The sequence below is a fragment of the Thunnus thynnus genome, chromosome 2 (assembly GCF_963924715.1).
Source record: "Thunnus thynnus chromosome 2, fThuThy2.1, whole genome shotgun sequence".
NCBI lineage: Eukaryota > Metazoa > Chordata > Actinopteri > Scombriformes > Scombridae > Thunnus > Thunnus thynnus.
Window position 1 is genome coordinate 15,699,540 of NC_089518.1, and position 23,130 is coordinate 15,722,669.

General features: G+C 39.6%; 3 protein-coding genes across 6 annotated transcripts in view; 1 reads left to right on the forward strand and 2 right to left on the reverse strand.

The window, feature by feature from the left end:
* Positions 1-290: 290 nt before the first annotated feature.
* On the reverse strand, positions 291-12,229 carry ppp2r2aa (protein phosphatase 2, regulatory subunit B, alpha a). Its single transcript, XM_067605915.1, has 10 exons — positions 11,753-12,229; positions 11,302-11,379; positions 9,219-9,316; positions 8,832-8,997; positions 8,502-8,614; positions 6,425-6,602; positions 5,613-5,777; positions 5,222-5,391; positions 4,931-5,022; positions 291-4,540 (listed from the first exon to the last, which is right to left on the reverse strand). Exons 1-10 carry the CDS (start codon positions 11,757-11,759, stop codon positions 4,261-4,263), a joined length of 1,347 nt encoding a protein of 448 aa, XP_067462016.1. The 5' UTR covers positions 11,760-12,229; the 3' UTR covers positions 291-4,260.
* The window catches only part of LOC137194205 (rabphilin-3A-like), a 38,444-nt gene continuing 19,734 nt past the window's right edge, over positions 4,421-23,130 (forward strand). For 2 of the 4 annotated variants that reach the window (XM_067605871.1, XM_067605889.1), the window contains exon 1: positions 4,421-4,555. The gene's annotated coding sequence lies outside the window, so the exon portion shown is untranslated. Of the gene's footprint in view, positions 4,556-22,176; positions 22,465-23,130 lie in introns of those variants that run through there. The other 2 variants (XM_067605861.1, XM_067605880.1) reach the window with 2 other exon arrangements.
* Positions 15,066-21,008, reverse strand: vps33a (VPS33A core subunit of CORVET and HOPS complexes). Its single transcript, XM_067605900.1, has 13 exons — positions 20,846-21,008; positions 20,572-20,637; positions 20,274-20,401; positions 19,922-20,108; positions 19,621-19,737; positions 19,328-19,502; positions 19,011-19,204; positions 18,122-18,248; positions 17,751-17,818; positions 17,428-17,565; positions 16,656-16,793; positions 16,374-16,542; positions 15,066-15,696 (listed from the first exon to the last, which is right to left on the reverse strand). The coding sequence occupies exons 1-13, from the start codon at positions 20,945-20,947 to the stop codon at positions 15,503-15,505; spliced, it is 1,803 nt and encodes a 600-aa protein (XP_067462001.1). The 5' UTR covers positions 20,948-21,008; the 3' UTR covers positions 15,066-15,502.

Here is a 23,130-nt window from a genome sequence, read left to right on the forward strand (position 1 = left end):
CCACAGCCAGACAGATCAGGGGATTGCAGCGAGAAGTAATTTGCAGTGTTGCTGCTGCTGTAAACACATTCTATGATAATAACTTTAGTAAAAGCAGCACTGTCAGCCACCACTGGAAGGGTTTGACAATATTTTGCCCTTTGAAAGCACTGCAGCAACTCTGCCGCAGTCATGAATTAAGCCTTAAAAAGCCCAGCAGTGCATCTGATTTATATACATATATGTGTTATATATGTTAGGTTTCCTCACTGCATGTTATAGTACTTTACCTTATAAACACAATCCATAAAGCAAGTAAATAAATCATTTTATTCAGAACTCAAGTTTGAAATTCTCTATTACTTTTCATCTAAATTGTACTTTATTCCATTTGACAAAGACAAACATGGCTGTACAATGAACCATTTGTAGTTTTTTTCCCCCCAAACAGATCACCAAAACTCTCCTACAATCTTTATTCAAGAGCCCCTTGAAAGAAATAAACAAAAAAAAAAAAAAAAACACTTTACAAATTAATGAAATTCACAAAAATAAAAGTGCATTTTGTTTTAACTCCTGTGATACATTAGACATGTATATAATGCTGCTGTAAGTGGAAAAACCTCATAACTCCAATGTAGACAGTTTTCATGTAGATCTTTAGTTGACCCCAAGCTCATGAAACCAATTCAAAAGCCATCGTAGAAATTTGTTAAAAGTGTGTGATAGACGTGTAAATAAGCACGTTTTTAATAGAGTAGTGAAAAGCTGCTTTCTTGAAGGTACAAGGTTTTGATCACAGAGCAGCGGTTAATTCCCCTGAGCAGTCTCCTGTCTGGCATGCCAGAAAGTTCAAGAAACATACTTGATTATCTTATTTCTTCTTAATGCTTTAAGAAAGGCAACAGGGTTCTTTTGAACATGTTTTGTGGTTTCCACCACAGCCTTGAACAGTAGCTATGAAGACAATATGAGGGGAAAGTGAAAAAGATTACTGGTTAGTCATTTAGTTTTTATAAATGTCCGTGAATGTGTCAATATGTTTGAATGAATGTTTTCAATACTGCTCTGTTACTGTACGTCTGACACTCAAACAGTCTGATGACCATCTCTGCTGTGAGTTCAAAGACGTTGATTTTTTTTAAAAAGCCAATGTTAGATTTTTCAAGAAGAAAACTCGCTGATTCTAATCCAATACTATTTTTATACAGATTCTTGCATTTTCTAACATTTCTCACATCTTTCAACAGCTTGTTAGAAGTCTAATATTTACTTTAAACAGTGAAATGAGTAAATTCTTCCTTTGGATGGATGACAGGACAAGACTGATCTCAAGACTGATCTCATATTTTCCAATGGATAACTCTCTTGTTTGGTGACCAAAAGATTAGATCATACTTAACAGCGGAATGGGACAAAGGCGCCACATTATGCAGGTTTATACTATACATATGACACATGTTCTTGCATCAGACAGAGAAAAGCCTTTTGAAAAGCTTGCAAAATAAAAGAAAAGAGAGATTAGAAAAGTGTCTCATAACTAGAGGACATTACCCAGAGCCCTGAGGAAGTGACACTCAACAGTAGCTTAACACCACCTTGTGGAGATGGTTATTTTGGTGGCGTTCTAGTGATTGGAAATCAGTTGTCTAAAGGTAAAAGTGAAACATTAATTTACATGAATATGATCCAGTGGACCAGTAAGATTCATGCCCTGATTCAATGGCTTTATGTCATTAAACAGTATTTTCAGAAAGAAAAGAGGAGAAAAAACTGTGCTATAATTAACCTGTTTGCTCTAGAAGAGAAATGGCAGCGTGTGATTGAAGCATAGTGTAGCAGAGAAACAGTAGATTTAATTTATAGTACTTTCCCGTGTTCAATGCAGTCATTAATAACAGTTTCCATACATCAATCATCTGCAGACCAAGTGCTCCACAAATTCTCCTTTTAAATAAACAAGTCAATAGAAGAGCCACCCCTGCATCAGGAGAGAGAAAACTTTTCATACAATAATTCAGAATCAGTAACTCTGCCTAGTCAATTTGCTTAACTAGCTTTAGAGCGAACTTGATTTGACAGTTTTAAGATTGTTAATTTAATGCTTGACTAAAAATGCCTTTCCCACTTAGGCCGACGAGGGCCTATTCTTTCACAGCGAGCAAAATGGTTCACAAACAAAACCATGGCACAAAAACAGAACGTTAAGAAACAAAATGAACTCAGAATCTAACTCTGAAGCGTCTAAATAAGTACTACATAAACATCAGTTACAGTCAGCCAAATTAAAAAAATAAACTGTTATAGTGCTTATGACTACAGAGGTACTGACACCTGAAAATACTTGTCTTTGGACGTCCCACGTCAGAAACAACACACTTCTTAGATGTCACAAAAAGTCTAGCTTTCAAACAAATACCTGCCAGAATGAACGACATGACGCAAGGTCATATGACAAAAAAAAAAAAAAAAAAAAAAAGGTTACCCGATCAGGCAACGTTCCATCTACAATCAGTCCGAGATAGACAGCTAAAGAAACTACAGTGATCAGACTGTAATCCAATTGCCTTAATTTATACAAAAATAAATCAGCTATAGTGATTATTCTTCTCTTTTATCAGGTACAGTACAAAACATCATAAAAAAAACTACGAACAGAAACTAGATCCAGAGGGCAAAGTGATCGATCAATCAGCAACAACACGACGGGCTTGTGGGGAAACTGGCAGCAGCACTCAACTTTGTTACCACAGACCACGAGAGAATTAGGCCACATCATGCTCTTCCACGTATATAACAAGCTTTTGTCCTGAGCTTTTTAACGGTGGTCCACACATGTGCAAGGGTCACCAGTCTGACCAGGGGCACCTCGTCTGCAAGACAGCTTTATATGATTAGAACTTACGAGGGTAGAGGACTGGTTACTTTGGCATGATTAGCCCCCATTCACCTCCTAAAACCGTAATACCTGCCGAGTGTGTGTGTGTGTGCATGCCATTCTTGTGTCCATGTTAAAGGCCTACACAGGTCTTTTTGTTTGTTTTCGCATTAACTAGAAATTGCATATTCATTACTGCCAACAGTTTTCCAAAGAATAGCCATTTCTATACATTATTAAAATCAACTTAGTGTTGAATCTTGCTTGACATCAGTAATCTATCTCTGAACATCTAGTCAGGTTTTGTTAATGCAGCTGAGAGCAGGAAATGTTTTGAATACATGATGCTGATGTAGTCATGGTGTTATAGCATCATAGTGTTGAGCTTTAGCTACTCAAAAACCGTTGCATTTACAAGCTTTGCTGAAACAAACTAACCCAAAAGACAAATGTTAAGAAAGATGGATGTTTTAAAGGATAAACTGGCTTTCATTATTTCTTAGAAAATAAAATGGTTTCTGTTAGGTAGATTACAACAAAGTGTCAGATGTCAGAGGATAACAACACTCCCTGCTAGCAAATACACTACCAAACACTAATTAAGACAAGGAGAACAAAATGTTCACTGTGATCAGTTTCAAGTCTCTGTAAGTAGATTTTCTTACTGTAAATAGATAAATGTAAACCAGTGGCTGCCTTGAAGATAAGAAAACAATCTAATAAATATTGGTACGCTGTGGAAAAAGGTTGGCAGTAATGTAAATACACTTTTTTTAACAGAGAATGAGTTAAACATGAGAAAACACTAGAATGGCCCTTTAACAGCATTAACATACTAAATATTAGGGAGGAGTGGTGAGTGAACTTGGCAACTTGACAAATACTTGGGGCAAATATGGAGTGTTGACAGCTTGTATTAGCAGTGCTTCAGGCCAGTACAAAAAGGAACTTTGTGACAGAAAGTTGTATGAACAGTAGAAAGAATTTCCTATTCAAACTAATAAAACATGGTAGCTACAGAAACTTATGAACAATTAGTAGCTATGACAAATGAATCATGTCACAATGGCACAAAATAATAAACAAACTAGCCAAATATGTGTATTTAACACATCTTCCCTTTGGTTTGGGATGTAGTGGAGTTGCAGCTGGATAAATGGAGCGCTCCTATCGGAGGACTACTACGACACTAAATCCCAAAGTCTGGACTGAGATCTACAAACCCTGCTGATGGCCTGCTGGGATGTACTGTGTGAGTAATGCTCATCACATTCAGTACTAAAATAATCAAGGACAGATCTTGTGCAGACTTGCGGATTTAGCCAAAGACAGATATTGTTTTATGCATGTATCAGAGCAATGGGGCTTAAGCAGAAACTGGGATCTGAGCGGTTCATCTAATGCTAGTTCAGTTTTTCCTGGAATATGTACAGATTGTTGGTGGTGGCCACAGCAATGATGTTGTCCAGAGGATGCCAGGCAGTGTGCAGGATCTTCTTGTTAAAGTCCAGACTGTCTACACTGATCTCATCCTTTTTGCGCTTCCCACCTGTGCTTACTTTGCGAGGTTTCAGCACCGACCGCGGTTTGCTGTTCTCCCGCGATGCCTCTAGGGTCACGTCCTGCCGGTAGCCTCTGTCAAACATCCTGAAGAAGTTGTTGTAGGAACCAGTCATCACGACGCTGCAGAGAAACAAGGTATGAGTCAGTGTGAGTCCCAACTAAAGGTATCACCCTGGATGGTAAACCACATTTACATAAGGATAAAAAATTAAAAGGTTAAAGTTGTATTATTATTGTCATTAACTACAACCAGGAGCACATGCAGTCATCTCAGTCCACCCAACCAAATCATGTGCAACCTCATGTCCTGCACTGAGCAGATAACTGCAGTAACTGATAAGGCTGTTGTCAGGATGACGGGTCAGCCAAAAACATTTGTGTATGTTGTGAGTTTTGCATGTTTGGGGAATTACTATGGCATGATGAAGAGAAATCAAAATGACTTGCAGAACCGCTTTAAAAATTATAATTTTTAGCAGTTTAAAGGGGAAAAAAAAAAAAAGTGCCCACCTGTCGTTCCCATTCCAACAGCACTCAAACTTGTCGAAGATGCAGTCGTTCTCATAGAGTGAACACAACTTACTTCTGAGATATTCATGCACCTGTGAGAAGAAAGTGATGAAGAGGTGTTGTAGTTACAATTAAAAAATGTAGGCAGAAAACAACATGACAAGATTATGACTATTTTTCAAAAAACACCTCCCTCTTGTGGAGAACCAGTAGAATGACATTGAGTTTATGAGCCAACATGAACTGAAGCAACATTATTACGTTTGTCTAAACACGGCAACAGTTACAGACCTGATACGTCTCTACGGGTCGGGTCTCCATGTTGAGGTCCCAGATTTTGACAGACAGGTAGTCGCGGGTCATCATGTAGCGTCCACTGTGGCTGAACTTTACATCAGAGATGGATGAGATGATTTCAGAGAAGAATGAGCGATTGTTTGGATCCTCTGGCTCTTCAAACACTTAGAAAAGGAAAAAATGGATGCATGTCATTATTATACTCCAACAACCACAAATTCCATCAACAGGCTACAGTTTTTGTTTCGTGCACAATGGCAAGCAACACACAAACATCTCAGTTTTACTTTTCTTTAGTTTCTTTCTAGTTTCCTTCGGCATGCAACAGGCACCTCAGGCTTCAAAAGCCTCCCTGTACGCACACAGCCTCATGAAATCTGCTTACATTTGGCATGTTTGTCACACAGCGCTGACGCCCTCATGTCACACAGACGGATGGTGCCCTTGCTGCTGCTGTACACAAAAGTGTTGCACTGGTTGGGGTGAAACTCTGCTGCTGTGATCACCTCCGTCAACTCCTCCATATTAGCTGGCTTAATGTCAACAATATCTGAAGAAGTGAGGTTAAGGTAAAAGGAATAAAAACATTTTCACAACTTAAATGGAAATCCTTCAGAGATAAATTATACAAAAAGACTCAAACTAAAACACCATTTTCCCAGTGACTCAACATTTTTTTGCATGGCTCTGGGTCAGAAAATATTTGTAAAAGACAATTTTTTGCAGGTATAGTTATGTAAGTGGCATGTGGCGATCAACCATTCAGGGTTCCATCTACAGCAGGAACTTTGGATTAATTAGGTGTCAACGCTGCCTTATTTTGCATTTACAGTGACTCTGTTAAGGCAAGCAGCATGTGGCGGTCACATGACTCACTCCTCTTCTCGGATATAAGCACAGTAACAAGTTACAGAGAGTCATATGGTTGATAAATTCAAGACTAAAAGAATTTCTTAACATTAGAGCTGCCTTGCGGTCAAAAGTACAAATTCAACTTCTTGATTTAAACCCTGGATATGAAAAACATCCTTACTTTGGCACCATCTGGTGGTATTATAACAAATGACACTGTGATACTTTCATCCATTCATACATCAACATTGTCAATCCCATTGTTTATATACAGTATATATCAACTTTTGTCACTTAAGTCACTTAACTGTCATTGATGATAGAATTAAAAAACAAAAAGGATACTAAAGCTGCGGTCAGTGATCTCCAAATGCCATAGGTTAACGCGAAGGTCATCTGCAGACAGGTAGGTCTCACAATCACTGTTGACTGAGATGGAGTTGATATGGTAGGTGTGAGCATTTGCAAACACTCGTCTGGGGCTGGCCTCCACCATCAAATCCATGGGCCTGAATACTGGTACCTGAGGAGAGGCGCGGGGTTAGTGTCACTTTAATTTCATGTAAAATACAGTAGATTATATTGTAATCGTGTTGTCCTCCATTTTGAAAATCTGATTTTTATGATTTCATCAAGTTTATTTTTAGAAAAGTAAAGACTTTTAACCCACATGACCTGGTCAAAGTTTGATTGAAATGTGTACTGTCAGGTGTGTAGAGACAATAAGTAACTGCAGCTGGACACAGAAAAATACTCATATTTGAATGGAGAGTGTGAGCGAACCACTGGGTGCTTGGGCCCTAATTAAGGAAGGACTGCAGTACAGAGCTACAAATTTTAGTTTTGATTTTATTTTTCTGCCGCACTTTATCCCTAACCTGTCACTCTCACTCAATGAGCTCCATTCAACCCCCCCTCCTATTCTCTCTCTCTCTCTCAGTTGGAGAGGAGAATGTCACTCTTCTTGTGAAATATCCTCATAAATCCCATGACTTTGGCCAAATATTACATTAAAAATCACTTTTATCGTAGGAAATTTTGTCACGAATCCATTGATACAGGTTTCAAAGTGGTCAGACTTATAGTTTAGACATCAGAACCATTTGTTTGACACAAAGTCCATGTCCAGAGATTGCCTCCCCATTGGTTTACATTGTAAGGTGTGATGTGGCTTACAATATCTAAACCGTTCGAGTTATTACAAAGTTTTTAACAGCTTTTGTTCAGCACAGTGTCATAAGTCATGTATTCAAGTTTGAAGCCGATAACCATTAACGCCCTAGGATGAGATAGCGTTTCTTGGGGGTCCAAAACTGGCGCAAAGTCGTACTTTGGCATATTGCGGACTTCCTGTTGGATTTAGGTCAGGGGTCTCAGTGTATGATTTGTAGGTCTTGATGAGACGAATAATTGAGTTTTGGTTCGATCTGTCTACGACATTCCTATGGGCCATGGCAGCCATATTAGATACATAGGTGGCGCTATAGAGCACATTTTAGCACTTTGGGAGATAATTTTTACATTTTATCAAATTTTTCACCAGACCTGATGTGCGTGCCAAATTTGGTGAGTTTTTGAGCATGTTTAGGGGGTCAAATTAAGGGTTTAAGTGGCATAATAATAAAGAAGGAATGAGAAGAAGAAGAAGAAGAAGAAAGAAACACACAAATTACAATAGGGTCTTCGCCCCTTTGGGGCTCAAGCCCTAACAATAACCGTTTCATAAAACAAAGAAAAGCTCAGTGTATCAGGCTGGTCTGTTAAACTGGAGCTATATTTGGAAACTATACGATCAATATAGATCAGTGGTTCACTGGGGATGCACATGACGAGAGGTGAACACTTGGGTTGAAACTAAAGCTAAATAGACCTTTTTCACATTTGACATTTTGGCTAGCACAGGTGTAACTAATAACACTGATCAATATACTGCATTGCATTCATGTTATTAGTTCCACCTGTGCTTTTGCTAGTATTACAAGTAAATACATCTGTATAAACAGAAACAACTGAAAACAGTGTCGTAATGACTTGAAGAGGAAATGATACAATACTTAACTTTTGTCTCATCTGATTCAAATGAATATTTTAAGCAAAATGCAATTGATCTTAAATTGTATATAGAATTTAATAAACACAGAATCCACAGTGCTGACTAATTACAGTTGACTGAATTGACTGCTACTATACTTCCATCCATGTGGGGTCAAAGGCTGCTGTACACACCAGTAGAGTACTGGGCCTTAAGGCAACTTGCAACCAAGCGTGACATATTTTTAAAAAATCAATTTTCCTTACTTTAATTTATTTATGCAATGAATGAATGGAAAGTGAGTACAGAAGTTCAACAATAGTTCATTATTATTCATTTAGCATACTGAAACATGGTTGAAATGTATGTTTTTTATCAATGTATACACACCCGTAGTGCTGTAACTGTATTTGGATCTCTGTATCGGCCATCTTCTTCCTTCAAATTGTAGCCCTCGGGTCTCTTGTCACGCTCACTGATTTTCCACAGCTTTATGGTTTTGTCTACCAACAAGAGAGAGCAGAGATAAGGAAGAACAGATGAAACAGAATTAATTGTGATAACTTGATTAGTCGATGCTGTTTCCGGAGAATCAATGGACAGGTTTTAGTTGGTTTTAGCTTAAAAATTGCTAAAATGTCACCAACTAAAAATAAAATTATAAAACAGAATAATTACTAGACAACGGTGAATCTGTTGTTAATACAGTAGTTAACTGACCATTTGTGGATAAAAGGAACTGTGCTGCATTCTTCTGAGGCAACCATCGAATCTTGTTGATCTTCTCCTCAATCTCAAGACTTTTCAGGTAGTCGAACTCGGGCTCATGGCTCTGGAAGGTGCTGTAAACGTTGTACTCTCCACAGCACTGCGGTTGGTTCTTACTCTAAACAGCGACGGACCACAAATCACAGTTAAGTTCAAGTCTTATGATAGAAACAGACCTATACTGAGAGTAAGAGTCAAGACTTTATGTAAAGGGCACACGTGAAAGGGCAGACAGCCGTGGTATTTTTTGCCTACACTAATTTATGAAATTATTAAATGAGACAGACAACACTTGCACTGTTTGTACACATTTATATCATATTAGATGATGTGACTTACCTCTGGCTCCTGTTGAAAGATGACAACACGGCCCCCCTTGTCCCCAGTGGCTAGCAGCTCTCCAGAGTGGTTGAATTCAACAGTAGATATGATGTCAGCTGTCAATGAAGTGGTGTAATTAGAATATCTCTTAATTTTCTTAAATTTTTTTTTTTACATAGTGCCCTTTTTTCAGAGTTTAATTTGCTACTGTACTGTTGTGTAAATTTGAGGCGAGTTCAATGTAAACACATTTTGCAATGATTTGCAGTTTTCTAGATGAACGATTCATTTCCTCCCAATGATGCACAAAATTCCTCCAGCGGCCATTTGCTCTTGTTTTGGCCGCCTGTGAGGGGTGAAAACAATGTCAGCCATGGTGAACATACACTGACATGCGGTGACGTACATGTGTATATATACACCACGTTGTGCTGGCGCAATGGAACTGAAAGTCAACCAACACTCTTTGGAGGATAAAAAAAACTTGCCATTTGCAGCTAGACAGCACTTTTCAAAGGCAAGCATTCTCATCAAATCCCACAATACAACAATCAATCCCTGTTTACAGCCTGGCACTATTCTGAGCGATAGCTATCCTTAATATAGGCAACGGACTTGTTCCTCTTTTAACACAGCACACAAAGTGCCTGATACGACCTGACTCCATGCAAGCTCTCATACAAAACAAAAGAGGGGAGACTATGTCTGCAGGAGTCAAATAAAACTACCACACTATTGTAGTGTTGTGTCTTCAGTCTGCTATGTATTAACACAAGGAGAAGCTCCCATTTAAAGTTCTCAGGGAAAGCTTACTGTAAACAAGTATGTAGTCCTTTATACACAAATAAGTCCATGGTGTACTGTAAACATAAGTGTTTCAGGCCCTTGTGAACTTATTCATTGGACAATGGGACAAGGGGCAGGTACCACCCAGCACTTGACTTTCCGTTCATATGGAGGTGAAAGCTACATGTACCTATAACCTACCTTCCTTTTCACTTTGTTTGCATTAAGCATCCCCATGTACTGTGTGAAAATGATCAATTGCACTGCAAGATATGGAAGACTAAAGTTCAGCATAAATTACAGATTGTTTTTAGAAGTTAAAAAACAGAAGTGTGGACCAGACACTGCCAGACTTTATTGTCAATCAGCTGGTTGCTAGCGTGGACTAGGATTACTTGTTTCAATTCTTGGGGCGGTATTAAATGGTCAGTTCCCCAAAAAAAACAAGAAACATTTCACACTTGAGTTAGCACATTGTTTCTAGCCACGAAGGTAGCTGAAAAACAACAACAGAAATGGGTTTTTTTTTTTCCAGAAACAGTGTCTTTGTTTTTAAGGATAATCAACAGACTTCAGTGTCACTGGTTTTCATTGGGAACAATTTCTGCTGTCAACTAGTCCAAATTAAATCTGTCCATGAGGTTGGATGATCCTGTGAGACCAATATATTGTTTTGTAGACAGACTCATTTCGCAATGTTTTGAGCTCCACAAATGCAATTCATCTCCATTGTTTAAGGTTTGCAGTAGAAGTCTGGAAAGCTCCACAAAAAGAACCAAAACTATTTGCAATACCACCCGTAGTATGTGGGAAAGTACTATTTGTGACTTGGCTGAAGAGACTCTTTGTGATGATCATCTTCTTATACGGTTTCATGAAAATCGCAAATTAGAGCTTCTAGTGCATCTCACAACCTGAGCTGAGCTGTTTTTGAAAAGATTTCAGAGACTTTAAGGACCATGATGCACTCTGTGTCTCACATTTGATCCTTGCTCAACCAAACAAATGCAATGCTTCATTAACTTCCTACTTGTTTGGGAAATGTCTTTTTGCTACAAAAGTACAAACCTGCATTACAGTTTTGATGGTGGGTAATTGCACAAGTACTAACTTATAGTTTGCAGCAAATATGCCAAACAAGCTGAACGGAGTGAGCTGTAACAGGCCTACTGAACTAAACACATATCAAGCCTCAAACTTGTGCATAAATAATAAAGTGTAGCATTTTTAAAAAAAACTTCAAAACAAGTGTGCACAGGACGCCAGTCAGACAGTGCAGGTTAGCAAGTGTTCAGTGACCACCACATGGACTTACCTTCAGCTACATCGTCATCTATCGCTCCTTTGACTTGTGAAAAGCACCACTGCACATCATTGCTCCCACCGCCGGCCCCTGCAGGAGGCACAGACCCATGTTTAATACAGCACCACCATCAGAGACAACTTTACACGCGTTAGCCCGGTGCTAACGTGGCTAAAATCAGTATTATATGAACAAGGCCACACGTTGACTTCATACTAGTTACATAGGTTAATTTATGTAGTTACTGTTAATAGTTTAAGCTTGTTCAGATATCTACTGTGCAAACGCTCACTTTCACACTGTCACTGACACACACACTAGCATCTGGAAGTGGCTAGCTGTTAGCTGGTTGTTCACAGCAGAAGAGGATAACAAACACATCATCTACGCTGAACACCACCGTAATGTGTTGAATAATAAGGACACCTCACACAGCCGGACAGCCTCTGCTCTCGGATTTTACCTGCCATGTTGAGCGGCTCGGACAGTGCGGGTCTGTAGCGGGCTCGGGCCCCGGACTGGAGCAGTGCTGACCCGGGTCGGCTGGCTGGTTCTGCCCGAGGAGGAGTGGAGGAATGACGACTGGGAGCTGCTGGTTAGTCGGAGGAACGCACAAGTGCTCGGTCCAGTAGAAACAGACAGTACGAATCAGTTTTCAACCAAAGGAAGTAAACTACAACCCTCTGTGCTGTTTCTTAGACTTTGCACTCTACTTTGAGGTTTCCCTCGCCTCTGCCTCTCCCTGCATACACGTTCAAAATGGCGCAACGCGGGCGGCGTTCAGCCGTTCAGTAGGCAACAAACCGACAGGGAGCGCGGCGAGGCTGCACCGTGAAATGTTATCCTGCCTGACTCCTGAGCCGCTAGCGGTCATTTCCCCTTTTCCCAGAAACAACGTCATTAATTGATTCATAGCGCGTTTAATTTTCAATGAAAAGTCATTAGGACTATTAAAGAAAACCCTGTACTGGTTAAACCCCGCCCGTGTGGATTGTTGTACTGATTAAAATCGAACTCGCCGGCGCACGTAGGTTTTTGTTATTTAACTTTTTTTAAAATCAGTGTCTATTTTAGATTTAATGTAAGTTGTAACTAAAGATAAATATATATTCATAATAGTATTCATAATGAAAATATCCGGAAATTAATATTAACATTAAAACAAACTAATGTAATGTTTTGGACTTCCGGTGGCACCTGCAGCTGCCACAGATTTTTAACATGTCACTGTTACATGGATCTGTCGGACAACAGCTTTGGAGGACGCCACTCTGAAAAGATGTTGTTAAGAGTGACACTCTACCATGCAAACTGAGGTCGAGGTACCAGGGCCGCATTTAGTTGCGATGGTGCCCCTGGACAAAAAATAGACCCTATCCATTGCTTTGCCAGGTTGGTGGTTCCACCTTGGCAGGAAGTCAGTATCCCAGCAAAAGTAAAAAGTTGTCTCACCAATTCACTCAGGAGGAGTTAAGACAGATTTAAGGCTATTTAGACAAACTGACTTCACCTGACATTGCCACTGCTGACACGCCTTATTTAGATAAATATTTCAACCTTTTTATATTATAGTATAGTATAGTATATAGTATAGCTCTTATCAATCAAGAATACACAACAATGTTTTTGTAAGCTACACAACCATACAAACATGTTTTATAGCTTCACTGTGGTCATTTTGCAATGCAGCAAACATCAGTTTCTAGATTGCACATTTAAACACACTGTCACAAACACATCTGAGGCAAACCGGCTTGCTTAAAATGAGTTTCGCTGTGGAGTTTCTGTCTGTGCCTGCAACACCCTGTTTAGATTATAAAAAGCACAGTAACTGCACAATAGTTGTGAGCTATACCGCAGTGTGAATCAAAAAAGGAAGGAAACATGATCACTCCAGCTGTTATTGTTGTGTAATGGAGACATAAATAATTTATAGGAGCATAGACCACAAATCCCAGGGTCTGCATTATCAACTTCATTAATGAGCTCGAAGTCCATGAACGGACTCATTCCGTCTGTATCTTCTTACTTTCCCACCATAAAATAAGTGGTCCACCGGGCAAGAAGCAAAGCACCAAACAGCACGGTGTAGCTGAAGAGGACAAATTTGAGGATTTCCTTCAATGTCCGGAGGAAGCGGATTATCAGGGGATCCACATCCAGAGGCTCGTGCTGTATCTTCTGCCTGCGACTAGGTTGAGTCAGGTGTCCCATGTTCCCACCTCGACCCATTCTGCAAACACAGTTTTGCCATATTTCAGAAAAGAATATAACTTTATTGTCCATCAAGGTGTAAAATTATATTTGACCCATCTGGAAGTTCATTAAAACATCACGCAATGCACATAATATGTATGACCACTTTAAGTACTTAAATGCAACAATTGGGCAAAAAAGATTAAAAGTCATTGGGATAAACGTCATTTTATGTGTTCATTTTTGCCCATGTTTTCTTAAAAGTCACAGAACAGCAAATACATTTTAATTGCTCAGTATATTACTAAATGTGTTTGAAGTTTTTTGCATTAGAGGTGCAAATTGATTTGTTTCTAGCCTTGCAGGAGCTCAAGAGGCTGCATTGTCACAAGACTACTGTTAATAATTCATCTGTAAAGTGGGTCCAGTATTGATCTGCTTTGTTTGTTTATACCCACAAACAACACAAACTATTGAGCATCTGCAGCATTCATCTACCTCAAATGCTCTAAAATACGCAGAACAACACTAAATACATTCATGCAGGTTGTTTTTATTATTATTATAGTTATTTCTTCTTTTATATAGTGGGCAAAAGAAGTTATAGTGAAGCTCATATGATCTATATGTTAGAGGCTTGTTTTGTTTTATGTGTGGCTTATAAAGAGGAACTTTGTCATTTAAAATAAATGTTGATGTTCCTTTTATAACATAATACTAATAAAAAATGTTTTCTTATTCAATAAATGTTTTGGAAAAGGCTTTACAGACTTAAACTGCACTAAAACAGACAAACATGCAAAAATCATCAACAAGCTCAAAATCTAATTTCTGAAGTTACAACATACCTTGGTTTTGTTGGAGCAGGAGCTGATCAGAGGGTGGGCTCTTGCACGTCCAGCCCTGAAGTCCAAGTTGGTGTGTGCTGCCTCAAGCCCTTCGGTTTCTTACGACAAGAGGAGGAGCCAAAAGCAAAAACTGATCACAAGGATCTGAATCCCCTGTAATTAATCTAATGGCAGTTGATGTCTTCTGTGCACCTGCTCCTCAAACAAAAGAAATTCTAGTGTGAGATTTGATCTATCAAGCAAAAACCCACAGATTGAAGTATTTCTTCTCATGGCTTTAATTGAAACAGTTAGCTCATGAACATGGAGGAAATTAGCAGAGATTTACCCAAGAAGAGTACACCAAAATATCTGCTGTCAGCGGGTCTCCCTGTGTTCATAGGCACGGAGATGGTATTGACTGAAACAGATCAAACGCCCTCCTGCAGCACACTTATCCTCTACCGGAACATGGAGCAAATGGCCTCCTAATTCAATCAGTGTCCTGCGCTGTCAAATCATGGGCTGCTGTGGGCTGAGCTCTCCAGACAGCACAGGACCATTATCGGCTGATCGGGAGGCCTGTTACTGCGCTAATTGCTCCTTCAGAGAGCTGGACCACCACTGACGGATACACTCCCGTCCCTGCCTTTCATCTCCTCTCCCTCAGCACAGTCATCTTTTTCCAAAAATGATCCACTAACAAAAATAGGCACAGTGGTCTCCCTCATGAGCAAGTAATACAAAGAGTAATTTCAGTTAGTTAAGACTTTATTTTCTTATTTTTTATCTGGGAGAAAAGACACACACAAAGCAGAGAACTGTTCAACAATGAACTACAAAAATCTAAATCAAAGTGCATCTTTACACATTCGATTATAACATCCAAAAGCGTTTATTCATACATACATATATACAGTAGCTCCATAATAGAGAAATGACCTCAGTGATGGAAATGTAACCAGAGGACAGAAGGATAAACAAACAGTAGCATTAAGTCAGCTTGATATTGTGTCATCTGGGTGCAAATCAAGGACTGGAAAAAAAAAAAACTTAAAGAACCTGCTGCTGTCTCACCAGCACAGGCATCAATGAGACACCTGCAGCACACTGATATGGACATGAAAACAGCAGCTGGCGTTTTCTGATCGACGGGGCGTTTGATGTGTTCAGGTGCGCGTGCAGGTGACTCAGGGGGTCTGGGCTTCGGGTCTGTCCATAAGGGATTTGATCCATGTTGTACCGTTTATTAGTTTCGTTGTGGCTATAATGTACTCCATCCCGCTGTCTTCCATCTGAGAGAGGAAACGAAGAGCTGCTATCTCCGCGTACGTCACTCCTCCGAGGAAAAACACCAGCGTGGTCCTATTCTCCCCTTGCTGGCCTGTGAGACAGAGACAGATATACAGTATGTCACACAAACAGAAAAGGACAAAACTGACAAATTGACCAAAAAAGGAAAAGTTATTTTTTTCCTTATTTTACTCTGATACGACAAATCAATCGAATTGTGCCATTGCTCAATTTAACAAAGCCAAGTCCCTTCTGCTAAAGCACCATATTCTGAAATGTGAAAACACTAATTTAGCCATCACCCTCCCCCTATATATATGAGTCCTCTATTATCGCCTTTTAAAATCCAGTGTAATGCAGGCATGTAGAAACAAGTCAACAAGTCTAATACCCAAACTCTCAGTTCTAATTAGCACATTTCAAATTGAGTGTATAATTAAATTCATTATTCACATCAGTGTAACACCTACTGCTGCCAGTATGACAAGATGGAGGAAAACCGGAGGAAAGCACTGTTGGTCACTTGACAAACTGAGTACAGTGTGTTTTTATCTATCCTTCTCTTCAACACAGACGCATACGAACACCAAGGCAAACAAACACTGACAGCGGTTCTGTAGTATTGTCAGCTCAGTGTCATCAATCTGCTGCCGTTCAGCATTTGACATAAACAGGAACAAAGCCGGTGTCTTATCTACATGGAGCAGGCAGGAGGCTGTTTAGTGAGCAGCGGGGCAAACAGCAGACCCAGTTTGTATTGGTGCTTACGTTTCTTGTGGAGTCCAGCAGGTAGCTGTTGTCTCTCCTCAAAGTGTGGACCTGGGAGCATCTTCAGCACCTCTTCAATGCTACGCCAGCCCGGCCTGGCTAGGACCTGGGTCAGTCGGATGCTTAGCGGTGCGTAGCCGCTGTACACATATGAGATGTCGTTGGGGTTCTGAGAAAAGGCGAAAGCAAGAGTCAAAGAGGGCAAAATCTTCCTCACGTCCTTAAAAGTTCAAGCATTTAATCCTCAAAGTGCTTCTCTTCTTCTCTTCTTAAATCTCATACCTGTTCATTGGCGTCCTCCATCCACAGTTTGAGTGTTTTTCTGATGGTGGGGTAGTTATTCCTCGAGCCCGTCTGTGGTTTCAGAAGACCCGCCTTCTCTAGGTTATTCAGTGTTAATATGTGTTCATAACCATAGGTCTTCACACAAGACAAAGAAGGAACACAGAGATAAGCATCATTAAAAAAAAACAGTCTCCCATATGTCTGATTAGTTTGTTAAAAATATTAAAGGGTGGGTTCACCCAAATTACAACTTTTTTCTGACCCCTAGTATCTACCCAAGCAGATAATCTTTGGTTTTATGTACTGAGCTGTTGAGATATCAATCTGACACAGCATCTGAAATACTCAAACACAACTTTCCTTTCAAGAATTAATGTCCCATTTACTCTGGATAATCAACGGACCTCATCCTTAAAATTATGTCTATGAAAACTGGACATTGTTTCTGGAAAAGCAAGTTATTAATAGCTTTGTATCGGGGTTGTGGCAGACGTTTCAGAGGCGGATATTTGAAAACCTCAGCTTATAAGAGCAAAACCATCTGCATGGCAAGACGCCAGCAGTGTAAGCAAGATATGTTTTTCTTTGTAATTTCGGGGACCCTTGAAGTTATTCTTGGATAAAAACCAAACCCAAAATACATCACCAATATTATTATTGTCTCTGTTTGATGCAGCAGGGATCTGTGGGCTCGGAAAAAAGATGTGAACTCCTGACTTATTACATCACCGCCACCTAAAAAAACAAATCTGTACGTCTTTCACTCTACCTGGAGAATCTCCCTCTTGTAGTAGTCAAACACCTTCTGCTTGAGGCCGTTGTTGCAGACAGACTGCATGCACACCAAACGCAAAATCTTGATCAGTGGGTCTTTTTGGGCAATGCAGTCTTCAATGTACGTGTTCACCTGGTTGATAAAAGAGCATTCATCAGAACTAAAGTGCATCCATAGATAAATAATAGATAAAGAGGTAAAGCCTGTAAAACAAAGGCAATAAGACATTCCTTATATTACAGTCTTTAAGATTTCTATTACAAAATTTTAAGACATAACATTTTTTTTAAAAAGAAAAAAAAAAAGGTTTTATGTACCTTGTCTGTGTCGACTCCGGTCATAAACTCCTGCTCCACTGTTAGGTTATCAAAGAAGGCCTCCGATGCTGAAACAAGAGACGCCTCATTTGAAGTTTATTACAGTATAACAAACATATTTGACACCTTAAACATAGAGCGCTGGAAGATGAGAAATACAAACACTATTTAAATGATTTACATTTTCATGACAAATAGTGTCTTGAAGTGTCAAATAATGTTTTTTGTTTTTTTTTTAAATGGAGATCATTAGCAGGTTCTTACAAACCACAAGGATTTATTTTGTATTATTTTATTAGTGTTGAAAACATGAAGTGAAATTTAAGATGTGATGTGGTTAAGAGAAGGTACACTGGGGATTGTTTACACACTGGTGATGTCCTTGATGAGTTCTGCTATAGAAGTGTGGTTAGCCAGTGAGCTCCGTGCTGCCTGCATGTGAGGCAACTGAGACACAAACTGCTTTATTTCTCCCACCGTTTTGGCATTATGACGTTCCTGTGAGACGAGACAAAGAAATATCACTTTACTAGTCGAGCTGTTAAAACATCTAATATTGGAGCTCAAAAGGCAACCGATTTAATTATCATAAAAAGTCAATCATGTAAAAACAAGTCTGGGCATGGCGGTTAATTAAAGTGTACCAAAAGCAAACACACAAAGCTGTGGATTCTTTGTCTGATGTATTTGCAGACAAAACAGTTTCTCTGTAACACAACTTTCACTCAACACATATAATACTACAGTATCTCAGTCTGGTATCTTTCTACACAAATTCTCTTCAGCCTAAGCAATGACCATACAACCAATTAATTGTGTTTCTGAAATCTTCCTGATGGGGGCCATCTGTCCCCTCATTAGCAAAGAGCAGCCTGTTAATACTCACTGTTTTCCAGGGTTAGAATACCTCTGCTGGTGCATCAGTTTGCTTATCAACAATCTGTTTTAATGTAGTTTGTATTACACTTGGTGTATCTGAACTCTGAGCTGATGACAGAATGATAATATAGTGGTCTTGTTAAGTATTCTGTTTAACAGATTAGTACTGTATCTTATCTCCAGGTGATTGCCATTACCTCCCTGACCTCATGGATTTCCATTATGACCTTGAGATTATCATCAGATCAGATCAGTCGGGATGTCTGTGATCTAATGTAGCTTTCTAGAAGTACCAGACATTGTAACAAAAAAGCACATTACACTATGATCCTGTTCCTGCAGACAAATATGCTAGAGTGCTGAAGTTGAAGAGAGACCAACCTCAAAGGCAGCAGAAATGATTTTGGCCTTCTTGCTGAGTGCTGCTCCAACAGCGTTGAAATTCTTATCCCGGATTTCTGCATACAGTTCCTCTGCTGAGTTGAGCTGTAACTTCTTGGGCTCTGTGGGTAAATCTTTACTCGCTTCACCTTGTTTCTTCTGCGCAAACTTCTCAGGAGGCAATTTAACATAACCTGTAAGCCAGATGAATTCAAAACAAGGACTGGTAATTAGACAGGAGGATAAATATAACTGTGCATCTGTATAAGACTGATGTTCACAAATATGAGAAGAAATTGAAAAAAGTTCATCCTGACCGTTATTGATTCCATAGATCTCATCAATGAGACCTTCATAGGTGAGCTGTGTGGCAAGAGGGGTGAGCAGGTCAACGTTTCGGTCCAGGAGGAGCAGAGTGTCAAACACTGGCAGGATCTGATTCTGACTACCAGCGAACTCCCTCTTCATCCTCAGCATCATGTTGGCGACGTGCTGAGAACAAGCAGAGAATTTTATTTTCAAAATAAATTCTTCACCTGACTGTTGCTGAGTATCAGTTTTTACTATAATACTTATATCAGTTTTCGTACAAAGCTTGCTTCACACTCACCCGTGCACATTCTCCTTTCCCATAAATCTGTGGAATGGTGCCGTACAGCGCCTGTAAGGTCATGAGGCCTTTGGCTGTGTGGTAAAGGCTTGTTTGGTCATTTTCCAAGTAGCATTCCTGTATGAGGCAAAATGCAATAAAAATAAGTCATGACAGTTAATATCACAGATATAAATATGGATGAGAAGCGGTGTTCAAAATACTTCCTTCCAGAGATTTGTTCAATTTGAGTAACCATGTCATACAGCAATCTTTTATGTTAATGGTTGATATTTATTTGGGGTGTGTAGGTTAAACATACCCTGAAGGCACTTTCATACTCCATAGAGAGCAGGTCACCATCATAGGGAATCAGATCCAGAATATATTCATCAATGTTGATGAAAGAGCCCAGAACGCCCTGCTCCTTCAGCCGCTGTTCACACAGCATGCTCCTCCGAGGCACAAACAAAATGTGGAAGTCGCGTGATGAATGCATCTTATCCTCACTAGAAAAAAAAAAAGCACAATTCAGAACAAAAGAGGTAAAAACAGTGAACATCTTTGGAAAGTGACAGAAGGGACTTACACATACTGGACTTAGCTGACATAGAAAAAAATGCTTATATCAATGTTTACAGTGTGGAGCTTGAAATTGAAACGCGTCAACAAACCTGAACACATTCTCAGCGATTATATCCATAAGCTCCAGTCTGGGACGGACAAAGAAGATAATATTTTTGACATCAGCAGAGGGGAGCCGGCCACTCTTGAGGGTAAACATCTTCTCCACTTCATGTTCCTGGAAAAACACAGTAATAAACATGCAACGTGTATAAGATTTCTAAAGCTAACAGAAAGCCAGGTTAGATATATGATAGATTACTGTGCATTTGTCTTCAGATACCTGGTTCTGGCCTTGTTCATTGAGTTACTTTACAATACAGAAAACTGTGCACAGACAGCACTTACCTTCAATAAAGAGTACTGTGCTATCAGTCCAAAAGGTCCCGTCAGATATTCATCCCAAACTATGGCCTGAGGAGAAACGGGACATAAAATATCAGCAGCAAGAAATGTTGCAAGCTAATAATAAACTGATGTGCAGCTACAACTCATATCCATCACAGACAGGCCTCTTGCTAGGCAGTCAGAAGACGTAGCTAATGTTCAACTGACAGCTCCATGGTAACGTTGAGGCTTAGCCGTCACATTAACTGATGTTTATGTGTGTTTATTATGTTACCTTGCTTCCTGCACATTTGTCCAGAAACTCTCGGAGCTCTTTTCTTGCCGCTTCTCTCAAAATGTTTAAATTGACTCTCCCGTAAGACAGGTGGGCAGCCATTTCTCTTCATCAGTATACAACATATCAGGTGACTTCAGCGAGTAAAGCGAAGTCATGTGACCAAAGAATATACACTGTCAAGATAGTTCACACCATATCACAGCCCAAAAACACTTACGCCTAATTGCGTTCAGCCTTTGGAAACTCCTGGCCCGTTAGTCAGCACCATAGACTGTATATAATTTATTTATTATTTATTGATATACAGTCTATGGTCAGCACTATCAAACAAAGCTATAAAATGATCGTAAGTGATGGCAACTAGCTAACAGGATAGCTCATTTGGGTCACGCATGCGTACTGGGTGCTCTCTTTACCAAAGCCAATTTTGAGGAAGATCTACGTTTCATACTTATACAGATATCAGTATGTTGAACGTGTCCTCAAACATTTCTGCTCAGAATTTAAACAGCACGTATATACTGCTCCTTTCTGAGTCTTCCTGTGGCGGGATGCGAACACGGAAGTACAAAGGATGTAAATCTTGTGTCTTCCGCAGTCTTTTCTTGTGTGTAGGTGTGGCAAAATATACAGTTTGACCGCTAAAAAGCTGTGCGTCTATTACTATAAATGCAAACTGTTCTCCCAGTGAGTGTGTTTGCATTTTTTCGTACCAATTCAAATTTTATTAAACAGAAATATACCCCGTAATAAAGCAGAAAGCGCGAGTTTCATCCTCTTTTTGGCGCAATGAATACTTAATCCATTAGATGGCGCAATGTCTCCACAGTAGAATCAAAGGAGAGGTTTGCTCTTTTAATTGAGACACTGATGTGAGGATTTTAGTGTCTATTTCTTTGAGATTGCATTTTTGCTGCAAAACATATACTTTTCTGACTGGACATTGGCACATTTAATGATTATATAGGAAACATGAAAGTATTCAGGTAGCCATACTTGTTTGCTGCCAACAAGTAGATATTTTTAAGTGTGTATACTTATACACACAAGGATACATTTAAACTCAAAAGGAAAACAATAAAAAAGACTCTTAAGATAAAAAGAGAATAGTGGCTTAATTCTTTTTACAATTGCACTCAAATGCCAGTTAAACTTTGTAAAGTCCCAACCATATGATATCTTGCTGCAATGTGAGAAGAAAATAAAAGCGCAGTTATTAGAAGATCTTCTCAAACTGTCAGTGATTAATCGATGGGGCTGCATGGTTCATGAGACACATCTATGCACTGCGCTGTTATAGAGAGAATTTGATCAGGTGATGACTGTCCACTTAAGCATCAGTGTTATCACTTCAGATCCAGGGGTTTCCTTCCCAGGGTACCAAGGGCTTTCCATCCTCCACGCAGGATAGAAGAAGACCAGTTCCCACGCATTGTGGAGATCCGCGGTGACTGTAGCAACAGACTACTCCTACAAGAAAAAAAATAAAAACTCGGGGTTTTGGTGACAGGAACCATGCGCAATGACTGACTCTGTGGTCGGATCCAAGCGTTGCACAGAAATTTAGTCCGCATCATTCAGCACTGCGAGAGAGAGAGGCTGGGCTGGACTCTCAGGTAGGTTTTTTACAATCGCCTTCGAAGGATTTTCAAACATTGCATCCTCGACCTGAAATCACTTTGAGGTTATTGCGTGTGGCCAGTGACTCAGTGAATTAGATTTTCTCATTTACAAGTTGAATGAATGCAGCATTTCATTCACAAGAGAGAGAGAGAGGGACCAGATGATCTCTTACGAGGGAACATATTTCATTGCATGTATTTATTGAATTTGATGGAAACAGATTTTCACTGTCTCTATGAGCCAGTTACTAACTGAGTCATCTAAATGAAAAAAAAAAAAGAACATTTGTGAATGTGTGCAGTGCGGTCTGTATGCATGAAGCTGCTGCTGCTAATTAACCTATGTGAGGTACCAATTATGTAAATGAACATTTGATTGATTCCTTTGTTTTAGGGAAAACACGACTTAGTGAAAACACTGCTCTGCAGCAGAATGTTCCTGTCATTCATGAAGAGATGTTCGATGGAGCTGATTGCCTCCTTATTTTGAATTGTTGCATTGATTTACTACAGCATGCTTTGGTGTTGTGATTATGTACTCAGCTTATTCATGAATGACTATGGTAAATTTAACTCTTGCTCAGATAGGCGACGTTTTAATCCCCCCTTCAAGATGAATTAAAACAAGGATGCTTCCTGGTCGCAGATCTGATATAAGAA